At 38.7% G+C, this 20,197-nt stretch overlaps 1 protein-coding gene across 6 annotated transcripts in view; it reads right to left on the reverse strand.

The window, feature by feature from the left end:
- NRXN3 (neurexin 3) overlaps window positions 1–20,197 on the reverse strand; it is a 1,344,948-nt gene that overhangs the window by 311,143 nt on the left and 1,013,608 nt on the right. For all 6 annotated transcript variants that reach the window (XM_058655329.1, XM_058655328.1, XM_058655327.1 and 3 more), the window contains exon 12: window positions 346–527. In XM_058655329.1, the coding sequence (XP_058511312.1) occupies window positions 346–527 (182 nt within the window). The remainder of the gene's footprint in view (window positions 1–345; window positions 528–20,197) is intronic.

Genomic DNA, 20,197 nt, shown 5'->3' on the forward strand with positions numbered 1-20,197 from the left:
TCAATTCCTAGCCTAGAAGAACATCACCATCCCAACTGGTTTTGCTACTTGCGTCAGGTAAGATAAACACCAGGTCATGTTTTGCTTATCCCCAAGCAGTCTGCTGTTTTAAATTAGGCCAAGCCACATTACTGGGAAATGGGTCGGGAAGGAAAGAATGTCTTTTCCTTTCTACACACACCAGAAAAGAAAATGTTATCCCTTAGATACCCTATGAAGTTGATGGACATCTTCATAAAGATGGGCATACGTGAGCGTATCTAGAATGTTCTATCGCATTTATCTAACTCACCAACTCAGTCCATCAGCAAGACAAGAAAATCCAGGACAAAGCCTGGTACTCACTATATGAAGCTGCAGGAAATCACCAAGTCCTGGAGCACTGTCAATGCGGACCAAGATGCCGTCTTTCACTGTGGTACTGAAGCCCACTGCAAGGCGGTCAGAGCGTGTGCTGGGCCTGTCATTGGCTGGCCAGGTGTAGAGGATGAGGCCACCGCTTTTCCCAAAGATGTACGTAGCTCCAGCTGCAAGAACAAGGAGAGAGGGAGACATCAGGGTCAAAGCCTGCAGACTGCCAGCTGCGGGTACATGGTTGAGACTGCACAGGACAGCTGCTAGGAAGAAATGTGCCCCTTGGGACGGTATTTGGGTATTGAAAAGGATGGCATCCAATGCCTCAGAAGATGGCTGTCACCTCAAATTAAAGATGCCAGCAAAAGGAGGGAATTACAAAACAGGTGCTAGGGAGATTTGTTCTTAGCATCTTCAGCTCCTGCTGTACAGATAACACACTACACCCAATGGCTTTGGGACGGTGTGTCCATCTTCCTCAACAGCACAATTAATTTCACAGTTTTGCTAGGACAGCCTTGAGACAGAAAACATGTCTGCCATTTCCAGACATTAGAATATTCTGGTCAGAACCAAGAGTGGTGCCAGATCTGGCAAAATACAAAGTGCCATTACCTTCACGCTTACATCACAATAATAAATAAAATAAAGCAAGAAAGAAATCTACACTTTGAAAAATCACATGAAGAGGCCAAGTATCCCTTATCTGAAATACTTGAGATCTGGACTTTTATCAGATTTTGAAAGATTTGCATTGATATAACAACATAACCCAGGGATGGTTTTCACATCAAAACACAATATCCATTTATGCTTTATATATATATATATATATTTTACACAACAGAGCCTGGAGGAAGATTTGCTCATCATCTTTAGTGCATGGGCTTAATCCTTGTTTTATTTGAAAAGCAGAGAAATACAGATAGGCAAAGAGACTGAGAGACACACAAAGAAATCTATCTTCCATTTGTTGGTTTACTCCTCAAATGCCCTGTTACTGAAATGGAGCCAGGCTGAAGCCAGGAACAAGCAACCAGGAACTCAACTGCAGCTGGCAGTGTAGATGGAGGATGGGCTAGAACCCAACTGCTCCTGCCATCACTGTTTCCCCAGATGCACGTTCCAGGAGGCTGTGATGTGAAGCAGAGCCAGGAATTAATCCGGACAAACCAAGAATGAAGGCGTTTCAAATGGTAACTTAACTTCTGTGCCACAGTGGTTGCCCCTGAGGCTTCAATCCAACCACAACCTCTCACATGAGATCAGGTGCAGAATTTTCTTCTTACTGTTTTGTATTGGCATTGACTAGGCTTTTGGAGCATCTCGGATTTCAAAATTTTTTTATTAGACATGCAGTTCATGACTGACGAAAAGTATTTCTGTTTCACAATTAAATTGCTATAAACATGGTGACAAAGATGATTTTCAGGACCTTTTAAGATTCAATTTATTTCCTCTAGTGGCAATATTAATCTACATTTACATCAAGAGTTCCATCTTCTCTTCTAAATAAAATCTCAAGAAGAAGATACAAGAGAAAAACAACACCCCAGGATGATAAATTTTGAACATAGCAAGTAGTATCAATTATGATTAGTGGATTTATCAATATTCTTATAAACTACTTTGGTTTTGCAATTTTCAGTTTGGACACAGTAATTATCAGTAACACATTAATTTAAAAGTCCTTACAAAGCAAACAGAAAGAAAAATAAACAAAAGATTTGTAGGTTGGACATGAAAGAAGTTTATTTTAAGCAACAAGCTTTTAGACCTGAATTAGTAAAACTTGTTAGTTTTTTGAAGTTAATATGTATATTGATACAATGCTCTTGCACCTCGCATGGTTCTCTATGTCTCACTCCTGGTGAGTACTTCCGCTTCTTTCTCATGTCAAAGTTCACAGCACAATTTGGTACCAGACTTTGTTGCATATTTCCCAGAGAGGATGTTACAACCCTTGAAATCATTTTAAAATCACATTACACAACCATTTACATCTGTAGTAAAAATCTCCAGCATTAGTTTACATGGATTGAGGCAGCTTACAGACACTATGGGGTGAAATTACTGTCGATGGAACCGAAAGTGAGCTAGATGGCTCACTTAGGAATGACAAACTCCGTTGTTGTTAGACTTGGGAGTGTATCATTTTGAAAGCACCAACTCCCACTAGATGTTACAGTATACAGAATCACATTTGTTCTCTTTGCGACATCGCTGTTCCCTGTACCCCAGTTTGCTCAGGCTGTTGAGCATAGGCAGCATCACTTTATCTTTCTTTTCGACTTTTTCAATTCTTACAGCATGGTCTCTGGAAAGCCACCAACCATCACCCAGAGACTGTGGGAAAGTAGATGAGCAGTTTATGATTAATTCAGTATGCAAAGCAATGTTTGCTCCTACTATCTACAAACACCCTCAAAGCTTCTTAAAATTAGCACTGTGAGTAGACTAATTCGCCCTCAAGATCCCTCCATCTGTGAGGAATTTAAATATTCCCTTTCTGTAGATGATTACAAATGTCATCACATTGTTTTCATTCTTTATTTAGGAAACTGAAGGTTACTCTGTGATTAATGTATAGAATCATCAAATGCAAATCAGTTTGTGACATTTTACGTTAATTTATAAAATTTTACACTGTTCTATCCCAAATATACAGAGGATTTACCCATATAATTATATTCGGATTTTATCAGGAAATCATTCATTTTTTAAAATTCTTATTTTCTTTTAATGAAGGGGGCAGCATGGATTCCATCCTCTTGTTTATTCACCAAATGCCTGCCATAAGGAGGGCTGACTCAGTCCAAAGCCAGATGCTAAGCACTCCATCCAGATCTCCCATGCAGGTGGCAGGGACACCTGCACCATGTTGGAGGCAGCAGGGTGATGGGTTAATGCCGTAGGTCTCTGTCACCCGCACTGGAGAACTGGACTGAAGCTCTTGCTTCTGGCTTGGATCAGTGTTGGCTATTGGAGACATTTGTGGAGTGAATCAGCAGATGGAAAACTTCTATTTCTCTATCTTTGAACAACAAGAAAATAGAATGAAACAATTAAAAAATAGAGGAGGGCAGAACGAAAAACAGTTGCAGTTCTAAATCCACTATGTATTCAGCCTGCCTAGACCCAGACTATGAACACAGTGACTAAGGCACAGGTTACACTGCATGTTTCATTCACTGGCTTGGTCACTGCTTCTCTCACCGGCATTTCCACACGAAGAGGAAGAACACTTCATAAGGTAAATACATACATTCATCTGTGAGCATACAGCAGTAAGGGGATCAGGATGACTTACGTTTTAAATGAAGAACAAAACTTTACTGTGACAGTATCAGAGGGGTGAAAAAAAGCCATAACATCCAGTCTAAATTTTTATTCTTTGTGTTATTCTCATTTCATTACACCATTATGTTAAAAATGTTCATGTTATAGATGAAAAGGGTGTACAAGACGTAAAGTGCCTGGTACAAGGCTTATCCATGTCATGTAGAAATAAACACTAAAATGCTTCTCTTGCTACCGTATTTGTTAGCAAACATTTATAAAGACCCTAAATGTTTCCACAGTCTGATGCTGGCTTTGAAGGAACTTAAACTAATAGTCACAATTTAGTACTCTGTTATTCCTTTTCTCTTTACTTTTTCATGCTTTGCTATCTTACGTGGTTTTTAAGTTAAGTCTATTTTATGTTATTTTTTTGCATAAAATATCCAGACTTACTTTGCTTTATATTTTCAAAGTAAAAATAATTGTAATATTTAAATTGGCATCACACACCCCTCCTTGATCCACTGAGAAGTCCCAATTATGAAGCATGACATCCAAAATCACGTGTTTTTTTTTCTTGAACCTAGCATTTCCTTTTCTTATTCAAGGTTTTATTTATTTAAAAAATCAGACGAGAGAAAGACAAAGGCATCCCATTGCTTAAGACTCCAGCGTGACCTCGAGTAAAAACAAGCTTCCTTTCTTAAACAATGCTCAGGCAAAGGGCTACTGCCTCTTCTCTTTTATTTGTTTTTAAGATCTATGTATTTTTGTTGGAAAGGCAAATACACAGAGAGGAGGAGGGACAGAGAGGAAGATCTTTCGTCCGATGATTCACTCCCCAAGTGGCCGCAATGGTCAGAGTTTAGCCGATCCGAAGCCAGGAGCCAGGAATCTCCTCCAGGTCTCCCACACGGGTGCAGGGTCCCAAGGCTTTGGGCCGTCCTCGACTGCTTTCCCAGGCCCCAAGCAGGGAGCTGGATGGGAAGTGGAGTCGCCAGGATTAGAAGTGGCACCTATATGGGATCCTGGCGCATTTAAGATTAGGACTTTGGCCGCTAGGCCACGGCGCCAGGCCCAAGAGGACCTTTTATTAAGGGTTTAATGGGCTCCTAAATCTAGATCCAGGTAGAGCTCAACAGGTGTATTCCTTTCATCACGCCAAATTGTAGCCATCAATCCTCAAGCTTTACCTTTACCATGTTATCTGGGAAGCAACAGAACTGATGCCAGGAAGGACGAAGGCTTTGCAACGTGGATGCTGCACCATCGGGGTACCCACTTTTTCTTACTTAAATGACAGTGGACTCATATGAGATTACTTCCTTGTGGAATATGTAAAGTTCAGGCAGTACACTGCTCCTGACTAATAACACCATACTATGAAAACTAGATTCTGAAGGCTGAACTCTATAATGAGGTCAGGGTTGGAGATTACCTCACAGCCAACTTAATTCTAACTTGCATAACGACATTGGTTTCTTATAGAGCAAAATAAAATAAGTTCTCAGAAATTGCATAGTTTTCAGGTTTAAGAAAATAAATATAAAGTTTTATTGCCAAATAAAATGAGAAACAAGACCCTTCTGTACTGTGTGCTCTTAGAGGACAGAACTGTCTAATTTATTTCTCCATCAACACTGCAAATGCCCAGAAAATAAATATTGTTGATGTAATCAATGAGAGTTGGCTTACCTATGATTTCCTAACTTCTTAAAGTCATTCAAGGATGGAGCACAATGGGAATAAAAAAATAAAAAAAAACTACAATGTACATGTCTGCCTCAGCCTCTTGCTATTTTATCTCAATACTAAAATATTTTAAGAATACTCGTCAATTAGAGTTCACAACATCTCTTATGATGAAGTAGAATGCAGCTTTCAAATTATAGAGTAAACCTTGCCACAACGACATTTTTGAATGATCTTTTCTGTGAGTTTTGGCAGACTTAGATAAAAGACTCACCCATTTTGAGTCAAATTGTTTTATGTTATTCTTGCAATCTGATAATAACAAATGAATTACTTCAGGTCATATTTAACAAGAATATTATTTAGCAAAACATATTGACATATTTAATAACTGTTTTATCATTCTATTTTATAGAGCATTCACTAAGTGTAATGGTCATATATACATTTGTCTTCAAGCAAATTACCAATGAGTGAAAATAAAAAGAATTCAGTATTATTACTCATCAGCCTTTGCTGTACTTTTGGATTCTCTGAATGGATGCTCACAGATGTCATCTCAGGACATGGTGAGAATAAAAGGGAAGTTCTGAGAATATTCCTGATTCCCTTTCTCCTGTTTGCTACTCCATAGCTTTCAAACAGCTTTTCTAATAAAGGCTAATCGAGAGATTCTATGTATTGAATATTCTCTGGCAAAAATATAGCTGAAACATAGTTGCTGATATCCAGTGCTTTGATTTAAATGCCTAATACACAGGGACTTCCTACTTTGAAATGCCAGAGGTAATACCTAGATGGCTTCACTGCATTTGTGGCTCTAATACATGTGAAGTGTGAGGACTGGCACTCTCACAAAACTCTTATTTCTTAACTATAGAACCTCTAAGAGAGATAGAAAAGGAAAGAAACTTCTTCTTTCCAATTGTTGAACAATCATTGAGATTCAGTAAGCCTCAGCTTCCCCATGACTGAGAAGGCAATCCTACTCATCCTGCACAATCATCCCCAAGAGTTACAATAAGGATCAAAGCGATTAACTCATGTACTGTCCAGAGTTCTAGACATAATTTAACATTGGCATATGATGGAAAATATTTCAACGTCAAGGGATTCCCCACCTTGGCCACTGGGATCATGTAGGAGGTTAGCGGATGGCTGGGATCGGCATGTGGTATAGCAGGTGAAGTCATAGCTTATTTCACAAGAACTCAATATTCACACCAGCTTGATTTCTGGCTGCTCTATTTCTGATCCAAATCCCCACTAATGACCTTGGACAGCAGTTGAGCATGGGTCAGGGTGTTTGGGACCCTGCTCTCATGTGGGAAACTTGAAAGACACTCTGGCCCCTGGTTTCAGATGGGCTCAAATCTGGGTTTTTGGGAGAGTGAACTGGGGGAGTGAATGAGAGGACTGAAGACTAATCTCTCTCTCTTTTGTGTATGATAGCTCAGTCTTTTTGTGTCTGTTGGATATGTGCATATATGCTTCTGTGTATGTGTATCTTCCTCTTTCTTCATTCCTACTCTTTCTTCCCTTCCTTATATGTAATATATATCTAAAATAAGCAACAAGATATGACTACAACCCAATGACTACAATATTAATGAAATGTGATTGCTTTATACACTAAAAACTACAGCAAAAGCTTTACTCAGAAGAAGCCTTTGATGATAATGGGAATGACTACAAAGGAATTACTTTTAAACTTAATTTTTATAAAACTAAATAGTATGGATAAGCTTATAAGTAGAGATTAATAAAATAAATGCTTAATTTTAACCAACAGAATGTTTGAAATTATGCAAAAGTTACAAAAACTCAAACCTTTTACTCTAAAATATTTAAGAAAAACATAATTCCAAGAAAAATCAGAAAACAAAATGAAGCAGAAAAAGCAAACATCAGGAATTATAAAGATACATAGTTCTAGATGCATATAGTACAGTCATGATGATTCAAAAATTTAAAATTGTATATTCTCTAACTTTAGAATAATATGTCTAAAGGTCAAAATAAATTATCAGTCTAGAGGAAAACATAATTTTCTAAGATTTCTAAGAATAAAATAGAATAACTAATTATACTCATGGCAACAGGAACCACTGAAGAAGTGACTTAAGTTCCACAATCTAAAAGATACAGTTAGACTTGAGTTTATAGGTTGAACTCTCAAACAAAAGATAATTTCTAACTTGTTCCAATAATACCATATATCAAGCAAGGTTAAAGATCTCCCGACATCGACTGTATGCCTATGCACCCGCAAACACATGATTTGTTATGATGGGCTTACAAATGAGACCTCAAAATGCTAATTTTCCCACGATACTATGTAAAGTCCCAGAAGACACATTCTATAACAAAGCTGGCTCTCACCAGATCAGGGAATACACCTTGATACAAAACATATATATATTTTTGTTGCTTACAAAACTAACCAGTTTAGGATACTTTGTTATAATGGCCCAAACAGACTATACATTCTACTTTATCTGCAAATCAAACTGAATCTTAAAAAGCATCACATGATAAATTTAAACCATGAAAACAAACCAAGGGGTGATACTGTGATACAGCCCATTAAGCCTCTGCCTTCCAGACCAGCATCCCACATGGATGCCAGTTTCAGTCCTGGCCATTTTGGTTCCTATCCAGCTCCCTGCTGATGCAGCTGAGCAAAGGGTGAAGGATGGCCCAGGTTCTTGGGCCACTGCATTTATTGAGATTCAGATGAGGCTCCTGTACTGGACTTTGGCCTGGCCCAGTCTTGGTTGCTGTCAACATGAACCAGAGGATGGACAGTTTCTCATTCTCTACCTTTGCAGCTTCCTCTCTGTGCTTAGCACTGCCTTTCAAATAATAGAGAAACAAATCTTACAAAAAAAAAAAAAAAAGGAGCACAGGCCCCTTAGACTAACTTCACTTATGAGTATCCATTGAGGTTCTATGAATAAATAAGGGTTCATTAAAGGGAAAAATGTGATATGTAGTGTAATTCAACATAAAGGTATCTAGCAGCAAAATTCACTTCATGAATGAGTTAATAGAATTAGAATATAATTTCATTTGTTTTTTTAGAGTAACCAGAATGACTTGAGCAACCATTCCTTCAAAAATAGTAAGTGAAAATGAAGTGGAAAAAAGTCATAAATTTAGTGACTCTCAATAATGCCATACTAACTGGTAAAATTACCTAGACTCTGTCATTAAATTCAAGAAGATGTATATATTCTTTATCACAGTTTGAATCAACATTACTTTATAAGGTCTTAGTAAAAATGAAGCAATCAACTGAATTAAACTATAAAATACTGGGGAAGAATACAATAATTTTAAAACACATGATTGAACACCCACATATCCAAATAACTCAGCTAAAATTAATGGAACAGTTGGCTAAATGATCAATACAAGAGAACTATGTCAAAATTAATCATTTGTCACCATTTAATAGATGACCAAATGATTTTGCCAAAGGTTTCAAAACCAGTCAGTGGGAAAAGGACAACATTTTCAACAAATGGTCCTGGGAAAACTAAACATCCATAGGCAACAGAATGAAATTGGGTTCTCACCTTAAGCCATACACAAAACTTAGCTCAAGAAGTATAGCAACATGTATGTGAGATCAGGCAAGGACATTTTAAAGGGAAGGAAAAATAGATGCTTTAGCTGACACCATTTCCTACTGTCCTCAAAACAACCTATTTATGAGAAAAAGAGCATTCAACGAAAAGCAGTTATATGTAACGGTGTGTGTGTGTGTGTGTGTGTGTGTGTAAAACACTTGGGTAACCTGTCACCTACTGAGATGTGTATCTCATGCACAATATAATGTGATGAGTGCTGAGTAGTGATAGAAAGCAGGGGAAGGATGCCCTACTTAGAGGCCAGAAGCAAGGATGGATAGCGTAGCATTTGGAGAACACAGCACAGTATCCTGTGAGCAGTTTTAAGACTGGAGAACTGATTACAGTTTGGAAAAATAATAGGGGGAGTCTTACTGTCATAGTAAGTCATCGTCTTTAAACATGCTAGTATCTCGTAAATAAACCATAAATTATATAACAATACTTTGTTTTTATTTTAACAACAGAAATTCTTTAAGGAATGCCACCTTTTTGCAACATTTTAAACACAACTTGAAGTACTAAATATATCTAAATATATGCAAGTACTACCTGTGGTATTTTTTTTTGAACGAGTGATTTTGTCAAATTGGAAAGTAACAAGTTTCATCTGTGAAAAAGCATGGTGTTGCCTATGTTAAGAAAAATGACATTGTCTACAGTGTGGAGATGGGGAATGTGTGTCAACGTGGGTCCTAAGGTAGGACACGGCAGTGGTTCAGGCAGGAGAGGACATAATGGGTCCAAGGCCAGAAATGAGAGGAAGAAACAGATACCACAGATAGGAAGGACAAAATAACTTAGTGAGCCTTCTGTTGAAGAACAAAAACAGGGAAGTAGAGGTTGGTGCAGGGCATAAATTGGAAAGGAAGTGCAGGAACAGGTGTTTAGTACAACCATGAAATCACTGATTAGGAAGATTGCCTTCCATCATGTAGTGACCGACTGGAATCTTACATCTCCTGTTTGTGATTTAGTTTCCTGCTAATGTGCACTTGGACTTGAAGCAACTCATCGATCAAGTATTTGAACCTTACCACCTTTATGCAAGACCCAAATTGAGGGTTAGGCTTCTGGCTTGGATCTGATCCAATCTTGGCTGTTGTGGGCACTCAGAAAGTCAACCAAAATTGAAGACTCTCTCTCTCCTCATCTCTGTCTCTCATATGTTCTTAAAATAAAAAAATAAATAAAGAAATAAAACTTTTTAAAAGAAAAGAAAGTTGTGTAAGGCATGAAGACACCAGGTTTAACTGGGAACCTACAGAGTTTTGTGTTTCCATAGGCTAGCGTTTCAACGGTGTGTCTGTAAAGTATGGCCATGAAGTCCCAAGGGAGACCGAACTCTTTTAACAGCAAAGGATGCACTCAGGCTCTGCTCAGCCACCACCCAAATACTCCTTCTGAGCTATGTGGAAGACCTGAAGGATTATGTAATTGATTTGCCCACCACTGAATATGAATATGTAGTTGTCTTTCATTCGGCGTCCATCCACAGTTTTCACTTGGTCATAATCACAGGGTCTCCATAATCTTCAGACATTTGCTATTAGAGTGTTTAAATTCTTTATATCATCATATTATCTTTATCATTTTAGTTTCATGAGACAGTAGTATCTAACAGTCTTCTCCTGATGAGAATTTAGCTAATTTGCACCGTACTTAGATGCTATGTGTCTAAGACAGTGGGTTTTTTGATATTATAATAAACAATGCCAACCACATCTGGCATTTTTAACCTTTCTTGTAAGATTAATTTCTATGAATATTAGGGCAAATAGTTTTGTTATTCTTACTGCAAAGCCTAAAACCAAGAGTTGCAAAAGGAATTAAAATGGATGAAATTCAACTCCAATTGTCAAAGCCATTTTTCCAATATTTTTTCAACAGGTGTTTATTCTTCCATGCTTACTTATGGACTAGCTCATTATTATATTTTGATGCCATATCTTCAAATATTGATTTATTTATTTGAAAGACAGAATTAGAGAGAGAGAGAGAGAGAGATCTTCCACTTGCTGATTCACTCCCCAAATAGCAGTGATGGCCAGAGCAGGGTGAGGTCCAAGTCTCAGGAGCCTGAATCCCCATCAAGATCTACCACATGGGTTGTAGAGGCTCATGCATTTGATGATGTTTACTGCTTTCCCAGGTACACTGCATGGTACTGGTTTGGATATAGAGCAGTCAGGATTTGAACTGTCAACCACATGGAATATCTTCATTGTAGGCAGCAGCTTATGGCAGATCACGTAATGCCAGCTCCTATTGGGCAATGTTTTGCTTATTTACAGCTTACATTTTCTTAGAGAAACTTCATTATTTTAAAAACAAAGTTCAGAGAGAGAAAGAAAAAGAGAGAGGTGCCTTCCATTCAGTGACAGGAGATGGGTACTCCATCCCGCCAGTCTCCCACGTGGTTGATAGGGGCCCAAGCACTGGGTCACCTTCTGCTGTTCTCCCAGCATCATTGGGAAAAACGGAATGTGAGGATCTCAACCAACACCTTATCCCACAGCACCACAATCCTGTCCCCATATTTTACTTTGACATTTTATTTTTTAACTCTGAGTACCTATAGGCTCCTCGTTTTCTTAATACCCTATCCTCTTCAAAGCTTTATCTCACTGCTTCTATTTTCCTTCCTATTGCCCTTTGCTAATGAGTGCTACTTCTCATCCTTCCTCTCTAATTATTTTTCAAACACATCCTTCATTTCAGTCTCTCTTTCCTCAGCACTTTTGCCTCCTTCCAAAACCTGCCTAGACCCCAAGTCCTGATGCCAAAGTAATTTTTCATCCTGAACTTGTGGGAGGTGACTGCATTATCTCTACCCTTAAAAACTACCCTCCAGGCTGTGAGCCCTTACAATGAGCCATTTTTCTACCTCTGGTCCAAGCCTTATTCTTTTACTCATGAGGCAGTTCTTCAAGTCTATAAAAACTCATTTCCCAGGCCCTCATCTTAGTTCTAATATGATAATACTAGCACTGATTCAATAATACAAATATGACATGCTGCAAATAAACAGCAGTCACTTCCATCAAAGCTTAAAGATTTGTTATGATGGATATATTCAGACATACCAGTCTCTTTTTAGAAAAAGCAATTTTATGGAAAAATACAAGATAATTGGTCTTTAGCTCTTGCAATAAACTTAGATAGCACCTGCCATGTTTAAATTAATACAGTGCTTCTCCATGTTAGATCAGAGCTCCTGATTAAGTCAATCATGTGAAAAGATTCCGACATCACCCATGTACACTTAGATTGGAAACTGTTTCTTGATGTAGGTATTTTTAATGATGTGGTACTTGTCCATCTACCAACAAAAGGAAATTGAAAGTTCTTTATTCAGCCATATATCCTGTCTGTTCTTATCTCTGAGCCTCAGCTTTTGCTTCTCATTGTGCCTCAGAGGTGGCAGGTTTTATTGGGCCCTGGAAGATTCTCTAAAGCAATGACCTGGTATTTGAAGCTTCTGTGTGAACACTGGGTCTGCTTCAGAGAGATCACACACACATCTCTCTCGAGGATTTATGCCCTTTCCCATAGTCCCCATTTCCTCTGATTCTGGCTGCCAGAGTACAGATCAAGAAACTGAGAGAACAGCTTTGCTCCTTTTAATCTCTCCTCATCCCATAGCAAGAAGGAAGCAGACTCACGTGGCTGCAGCAGCAGAATGTGAAGTGCTCAGGCTGGCATTTCAATCAGCCCTCCCACTTCCAAAGAAAAATCTAGCTAATGAGTGAAGAGGTTCTTTCCACAGGACAGCTCAAGTTCAGAGGTTCTACCTGCACAAAAGCCACAGTGGTGAGAGCTCTTCACTAAAAGAAGGGGTTCCTCCTACTAGTTACAACCAGGAGTGATCCAGTTTTCATAATCTCTCTATTGATTAACTGATCATTTCATATGGGTCCAAAGTTGTACTGTCACAAGAATATCCTTCAAAGAATTTCAAATGTTTGACAGAAACCTACAAAAAATTGGGACTTGTTACCACTAGGGTATTATTTACAGATCACATATTACATTTGCCCATCTTTCTCAGTCATCAATGCCTGTGTGACGCTACAGTTGGCTGCCAGGCAGAGTTTAGGAACTACAAGGACATGATTATGTTGTGAACACCTTCTAGTCGATGGTACTGTCATATGAGTCCCCAGGACAATTGTGTTTATGCTGGATATCACAGAGTGGTTAGTCAAGTAAGGAAAAGGGGAACTGCAAAGCCACATTTGAGTCCAAATTGACAAGCACTGTGACCCCATGTAGCTATGTAATTTGTCCAACATCACAGCTGATGAGTAGTGAAATCAAATTAGAACTTCTCTACATCCTTTTTGCTATCTCTCAGAAAAGGGCTTCAGGAAAAAAAAAGAAAAAAACGTGTTTCCTGATTAGTTTTTGAAAGCATGTTTTTCAATTGTTAAGCAGCCATTACATATAATTAAGGGACATAAGTGTGATGCTATAATGTACATGTACAATGTAAAATCACTGAAGCAACAGATTACGATATCTATGATCTTGCATATTTAACATTTTTACAGTGAAAACTTCTGAAACTTACTTTTCATAATTTTTAAATACACAAGATTCTATGATTAACAATAGTCACCATGCTGTGGGATAAATCTCAAAAATTCATTCCTCTGAACCAACCCAAACTTTATTTTCTTTGGTCACCACCTGCCCATTCTACCATTCATAACTGGAAACCTCTCTAGTATCTACCAGGTAACTGTCCTAAGGGATGGAAAACCCCATGTCAGTCAAGGTCCACTTGGATATTTCTAACACCATTCACAGGCCACACAGATTTAACAATTTTAAAATTAGCCTGCTACAAATTTATTGAATTTCAAATCCCATCTGTTGTTGCCTTGGCAGAGCCAGATAAAATGATTTTGCAGGCCTCACAGGGCCTGACTCCTGCTTCAAATAATTCCACTGCTTTAGAGTTACATATAGGTGAGTTTGGCAACCCACTGGTACTCATTAAAGGGTGTTGTTTGAGTAGTAATAATCACTATGGAGCAATTTTAATGTGTAAGTGTGTGAGAACATGAGAGGCAGGAAAAAGACACAATGGGTAAGAAGAGAGCGCAAGAGACTGTGAATATGCAACAACAAATGGGAACAGAAATAGAAGTCACATCATAGAAGTCAGGCTCTGCTTCCTTAGCATTTGTTTTGCACACATATGCTTTATTTAATACTAAATAAAGTTATGCATTGAGTACATAAAGTAATAAATCATACAGGGCCAAGACCAGTTCTGATTCATTATCTTCAGTCCACAAGGAAGAAGAAAAGGCAAAGAGAAGTGAAAATAAAGTTACAAATTTAATCACTGCAGAATTTAAGCTAATGTAGGAAGTTCTGTAGTACCTGGAAAGGAGGTGCCAGAGCTTTCTGCCACTTTTCCTCGATGCTAAGGTCCCTGGAACAGTCCTATAAGCTAGCTTAAGAGTGCTCCACTAGATTTGCTCAGTGCCCAACCGCACAAAGCTTAAAACACCCAACAATCCTTGCTCTGATGCCCGAACGCTTGGGAAGTAAGAGGCAAGCCGAGCCAGGAAGGATGCTGGAAGACCAGTGCATGGTAGAAAAGACAAGTACAATGGCTGCTTAATCATTTTCACAGTGAAATGCCATTTCTTTGGACCCTTCTGACATTCATGAATGATGCAGGAGGAGGACATGACAAATGCAGTGCAATTCCCTGTGACAGATACTTTGGGGGAATTTATGCCCCCTCCTCTGGGGACAAAAGGGCTCCAGGGCTCCGTTATCATTTGTTCCGGAAAAGAATTTACAGTCTCGCAGGCTACTCCTTTTACCCAACTCAATAAAGTGCTTATTTTGATATACTGACTGATTGTTCAAGAACAACTGTATCCTTGGAAATTCATGCACATGGAGTAGTTTCCCTGGCTCACGTTCCTGCAGTTGGTGCACTTGTCACTTCCAGCTGTTAGAAACAAGAGGACCTATATGCATGCTTCCAAACAGCATGTCTACCTGCTTAGTGAGAAATACACACACATGTAAGTACACATAAATATCTTTTATGTGTATGGAGAATCTCAAAAAAATGTGGAAAATGGAATTAAAAATGTCTTTAATTTCATGAGCAAAAATTCATCCATAGTTTTTTTTAACATAATATGGGTATTTCCAGAATATTTTAAAGACATTTTAGACAGGGATTTCAGTTTTGTTCAAACTGAATGAGCTTCTTATTTTCTTTTTCTATTTGTAATTTGAAGTTCCCATCAAATGATATAAATAAATATACATAATGGGGTCTTTATAAAGTTCATGGAAGATGTAAATTATCTTTCCATTCCAATTTCTGTTAACTTATTCAAGTACTGTTGATGTGTATAAATGTGTGTGTGTGTGCATGTGTGTGTGTGCATGTGTGTGTGTGTGCACGCGCACACACAGGTTGCTCTGTAACATCTAAAGTTCAAATGCTCTGTGGGATTCTTGTTACTCAGAGAATCCTTTAGCATATGGCAATGCACAGTGTTAAAAAGTAACAAATTGTTTTTTATATCCTCTACTTCAGGGAAAGTCTTTCTATTAATTATAAATTAGATGGTACATTCATAAATCCTCATTATGTTTATGCAATATGCTGGCCACTTTCCTGAATGTAGGAGAGACACCAGCAACACAACAAAATGATTGAGAGATGATAATACCATTATGACAATAAGAAAAGTGAACATAGTTTAAGTATATCACCTGATAGTTTTAAGTGCTGATAGTGCATGATCAGGGTTTAGATGTCTCACAGAAGGAAGTAGTAGTAGTGGTAGCATTACGTAGGCAGTGTAGGTACTCTGAAGTGATGGTGACAGGCTCTCCTGAATGTAAACAGGGAGAACACCCTTCTCCTTACAGGAAAGGCTCTAAGGCAGAGACAACTAGGCCAAAAGGCTGACATCAGAAGTCCTCTTGACAATGCAGGCACCTGGCAAGAGGTTAAGCTGTACTTCTCCCATAACAGAGTCCCTGGGTTCGAGCGGCAGCTCCATCCCCTAGTAAGAGTATTCTGAAAAGTGGCAGTGATGTCCCAAATACTTGGATTCCTGCAGTCATGGGGGAAACTTGGGCTGAATGCCTGGCACCTGGCTAGAGTGTGACCCAGTGCCTGCTGTTTCAATCATTTGGAGAGTGAAACAGAGGAAAAGAGCTTTCTTTATATATTCCTTCATCTACCCCTCTCCTATCTGCATTTTTCTAAATCGCTTGTCTTTTCGCTAGTCCCCACCCCAGTCAATCAAGAGTAAGCAAATAGAAACGTGCTTGGCTCGATGGAAGAACAGCAAGGAAAACAGCTTGTATGAAGTGGAGTGTTCAAGGGAGAGCAGGGAAGAAAAAGTGATTGCAGAAGTAAATAAGAAGCCAAATTAAAGGGAAGTAGCTTGTAAGAGGGAAGCCTTTGTCTGACTCTACCTTCAGATGATTGCAAAGCTTCACAAGTAGTGCTGCCCATCACACTTGAAGCAAGGCACTGACAAGAAGTAACCAGCATGGAGAGAAGCCTCCAACTGCGATTGATCGTGTGAAGGACAAATCACTGGACTCCGAATACTTAACCAGAAGTTCTTAGCAACCTATGATTGCCATCTTCAAACACATTAAGGATACCATATAGGACAAGGTGGGCTCTAGACCAAAAGTACAAGAATCAAGATTAGACGTGAAAAAATGTGCGCCATTTTTAAAGAGCTAACATAGTAATATTAACAGGGCCTCAAAAAAAAAAAAAAAAAAAAAGAGGGCCCAGCATGGTAGCCTAGTGGCTAAAACCCTCACCATGCATGCTCTGGGATCCAACATGGGAGCCGCTTCATACTCAGGCGGTTCCACATTCCATCCAGCTCCCTGCTTGTGGCCTGGGAAAGCAGGCAAGGACGGCCCAAAGCCTTGAGACCCTGCAACCACATGGGAGACCTGAAAGAGCCTCCTGGCCCCTGGCTTCAAATTGGTTGATTTCTGGTTTTGGGGTCACTTGGGGAAGTGAACCAGTGGACGGAAGATCTTTCACTCGGTCTCTTCTTCTCTCCATAAATCTATATTTCCAGGAAAAATAAATAAATCTTTAAGGAGAGAGGTCTTTATCAGACGTGTTCCTGCCAAAGCAGCAAAGCCACTGCTCATGGAGGCTGCCAGGTCCCTTCTAGAGCTGAAGTGCAACTTCCTAAGAAAACAGTGACATGTAAAAGGAGAAGGACTAGACTCTGGTCTAGCAAACACGCTCATCAAGATTTCTCTGGATTTAAAAGAAGTTGTTTTCCCTTTTTGCTAAGTTTCTGTGACCTCTATGTAGAGAAAATAAGTATCCAATTTGGGAGACACGGACATTCAACAAGGCCATATTTTTCCTACAAATACTGCAACACCCCTACAGAGATCCTCACGGGCCCTATTGTCAAGGATATTTTAGGTAGACAGTTTGTCATGTAGGAACATCTCAAACATCAAATCATCCTCTTAAAAATATTATTTCAGTCACTGAAAGAACAGCCACCCACACCTCATTCTTCTCATTATGAAACCCCAATAGAACTGATGGGGAGAAAGCCAATTCCAAATCCTTCCAAGTCCTGGCGGGCTGGGAAAATCACTTCCCTTACTGCTGATGTTCTACGCCATAATTTTCTTTCTTAATGGAACTTCATTTCAATGCAGCAATAGCATCAAAGGTTAGCACTGACAGGTAGAAAGAGGACTTAAGACACTGTGCTTTGAAAAGATCTTTTTTGTTGTTTGTTTACTCATAATTTATTTACAGTGCAGGGAGGGGTTCCGTCTTTTGTTGCTAATCAATAGGCATTAAGTTCTAATTATAAAAGATGAGTCAGTCCTAGAGATCACCATGCCTATAGTCGTCCACAGAGTAATATATACTTAGAAATCAGTGTAAAGTGTAGAACTCATGAGAAATCTTCTTGCTATAATAAGAGCTTCTTTACCGGAAAGGAAATGCTCACTTACACACAGAGTTCATTATGAAGAAGCTTCCTTCAAATCAGAGAATAAAAGTATTTCCCTAGTATTTTGGGAACAGGAAAGAAGGAGGGGGAAATGCAAAAAGGGAAAGCAGAGAATAAAAAGGCAGATTAGTGGGGTAACTTGGAAGAATTATCAAATAATTTCTGTGCTACAGTCTGCTTAAAATATAGCTTAGTATTTACCTTTTTTCAGGATACATTTCTATACTTTTACATGGCTAAAGAGAAGCCACAAAGGTAGTGAAAGGTAGTGAAAGTGAAAAAAAAAAATAGAACTAATATGGAAAAGATTAGGAAATCTCAGTCTCTTGTAAAGAAAGCCAGAGAGTGAATTATTGTAAGAGATAAAGTGGTTTGTTGAGAGAAGCCTTTCATTAGAACATATGGAGATAAGAGTAAAAACCAATAGATAAACTGAAAGCGCACAAAATAAGGAAGACTTTTTTGGTCATCAGTGATTTAAAAAAAAAAACACCTCCAACAGTAGCAGAAACGGAAACATCATTCGTTCTAGAATAACCCTATCAATCCCCAACTCAACAAATACCTAACACATCAGCCAGCCATTGTTCATCACATAAACGTGGTATTTTCCTCATGCTCATTTTTTTTAAATCTGTCTCTCCTCAATATACTAAAAGTTCAGTAAAAATACAAGCCTATCTCTCTCATGATGGAAACGCTACAACACTGTGTAGCACATAATACATTTTGATTTGATAATGTTGAGTCAATAGATCAATCTTTAAAGAGGTCTGTCCCTAAAAATAGAAGTGTAGATAAGATTATCCCTCATTGCAGAGTGGCCATCAAATTTCTGCCAATCCACTGCTTCCAGTCTAAAGTGGATTCCAGTGTCCTCAGAGTGAAATCAGACTCCCTTAAACGGTCCCACAGGCCCCGCAAGATGTGATTCTTATTAACCACTCTGAATTCAGCTGGCATCATACTGCCCTTTGTTCCCTGAACTCAGACATTGGGACTTCTGTTCTTGCAACAGAGGAACTCCATTGTGGTTCTGGGCCAGCTGCACCTGATCTTTCTTCCTCCTCCATATTTTGGCATGGTTGGCTCATTCTTATCTCACGAGATAACATCTTCAACCATACATCCAATGATTACAACTTCCCCTCATCCCTGTAAGTCATTTTCTATCTCAAAAGTGGCAATATTTTCTCTGAATCAGTTACCACATCTTTACCATCTCATTCTGCTGGAGTGACAGTTGATGTGAATTGGTATCTGATTTGCTCACAAGCATAACAATATCTGATCCAGTATAGGTATGCAACAATTTGAGAAAACCTTAATGCATCATTATGAAAACATGTTGTTGAAAAATAAGTCAGTGACTTTCCAAAGTGCTTTTTCATAACTAGCTATCACTCTCATGTAGAATTAGCAATGCTTTGATTCCTGTGAAACCTGAGACACAAAAAAGCCACATTTTCACATTCTCCATGATATTTGTATCTTTACTTGACACTTTTTTAAATGGAAAAGACATTTACCATACTCCAGATATATTTCCCTTCCCTATCTTTCTCTTATTTCCTCTAACCTTTTCTCTCCTCTCCATGTTCTGCTTTGACTTTTATTAGAGAAATCAGTTCATACATATAGAATCATAATGATATTATCCAAGGGGAGAAGCACTGTAAGTCCAAAGATATATTGTGGCTTTCTTTAAATTTAAGGAATCCTATGAGAGAAGTCTCTATCAATGTTTTCTCCACTAAACAATGCAAAGAGAGGTCACTTCAAAGACAAGAGAGAGATGTTACACTGCAAACAAGACTTTTTGGAGCAACACTCTCTGAAGTCTGGCAAGAAAAGAGTCAAGCTTACTGCAATCAACACTCCCTGTCCAACAATCCACATAGGTATTTTTGAGAGGAGACGGATGAATAAACTCTGAAAATCCTTTTCTTTCTCTTTCTCTGCTGTAAACGCAAGATATTGATTCAAGTCCCACTATTTCATGGCATTCACATGCTTCAGTAATACAGAGGATTTATTTTCATCCCTCATCTCAAGAAGCTGAGGCTGTTCTTAACCTCCAGGGCCAACAGTTGCTTTCTCCCTCCTCCTCCTTCCGCTTCTCCCCCTCCAAGCTCTTTCTCCCTTTCCTTCTCCCTCTCTCCTCTTCCTCCTCTTTATCCACAATATCTATAGTCCTGACAGCTGGATACTGATGTT

Source organism: Ochotona princeps, chromosome 26 (assembly GCF_030435755.1).
Source record: "Ochotona princeps isolate mOchPri1 chromosome 26, mOchPri1.hap1, whole genome shotgun sequence".
In the NCBI taxonomy this organism is placed as follows: Eukaryota; Metazoa; Chordata; class Mammalia; order Lagomorpha; family Ochotonidae; genus Ochotona; species Ochotona princeps.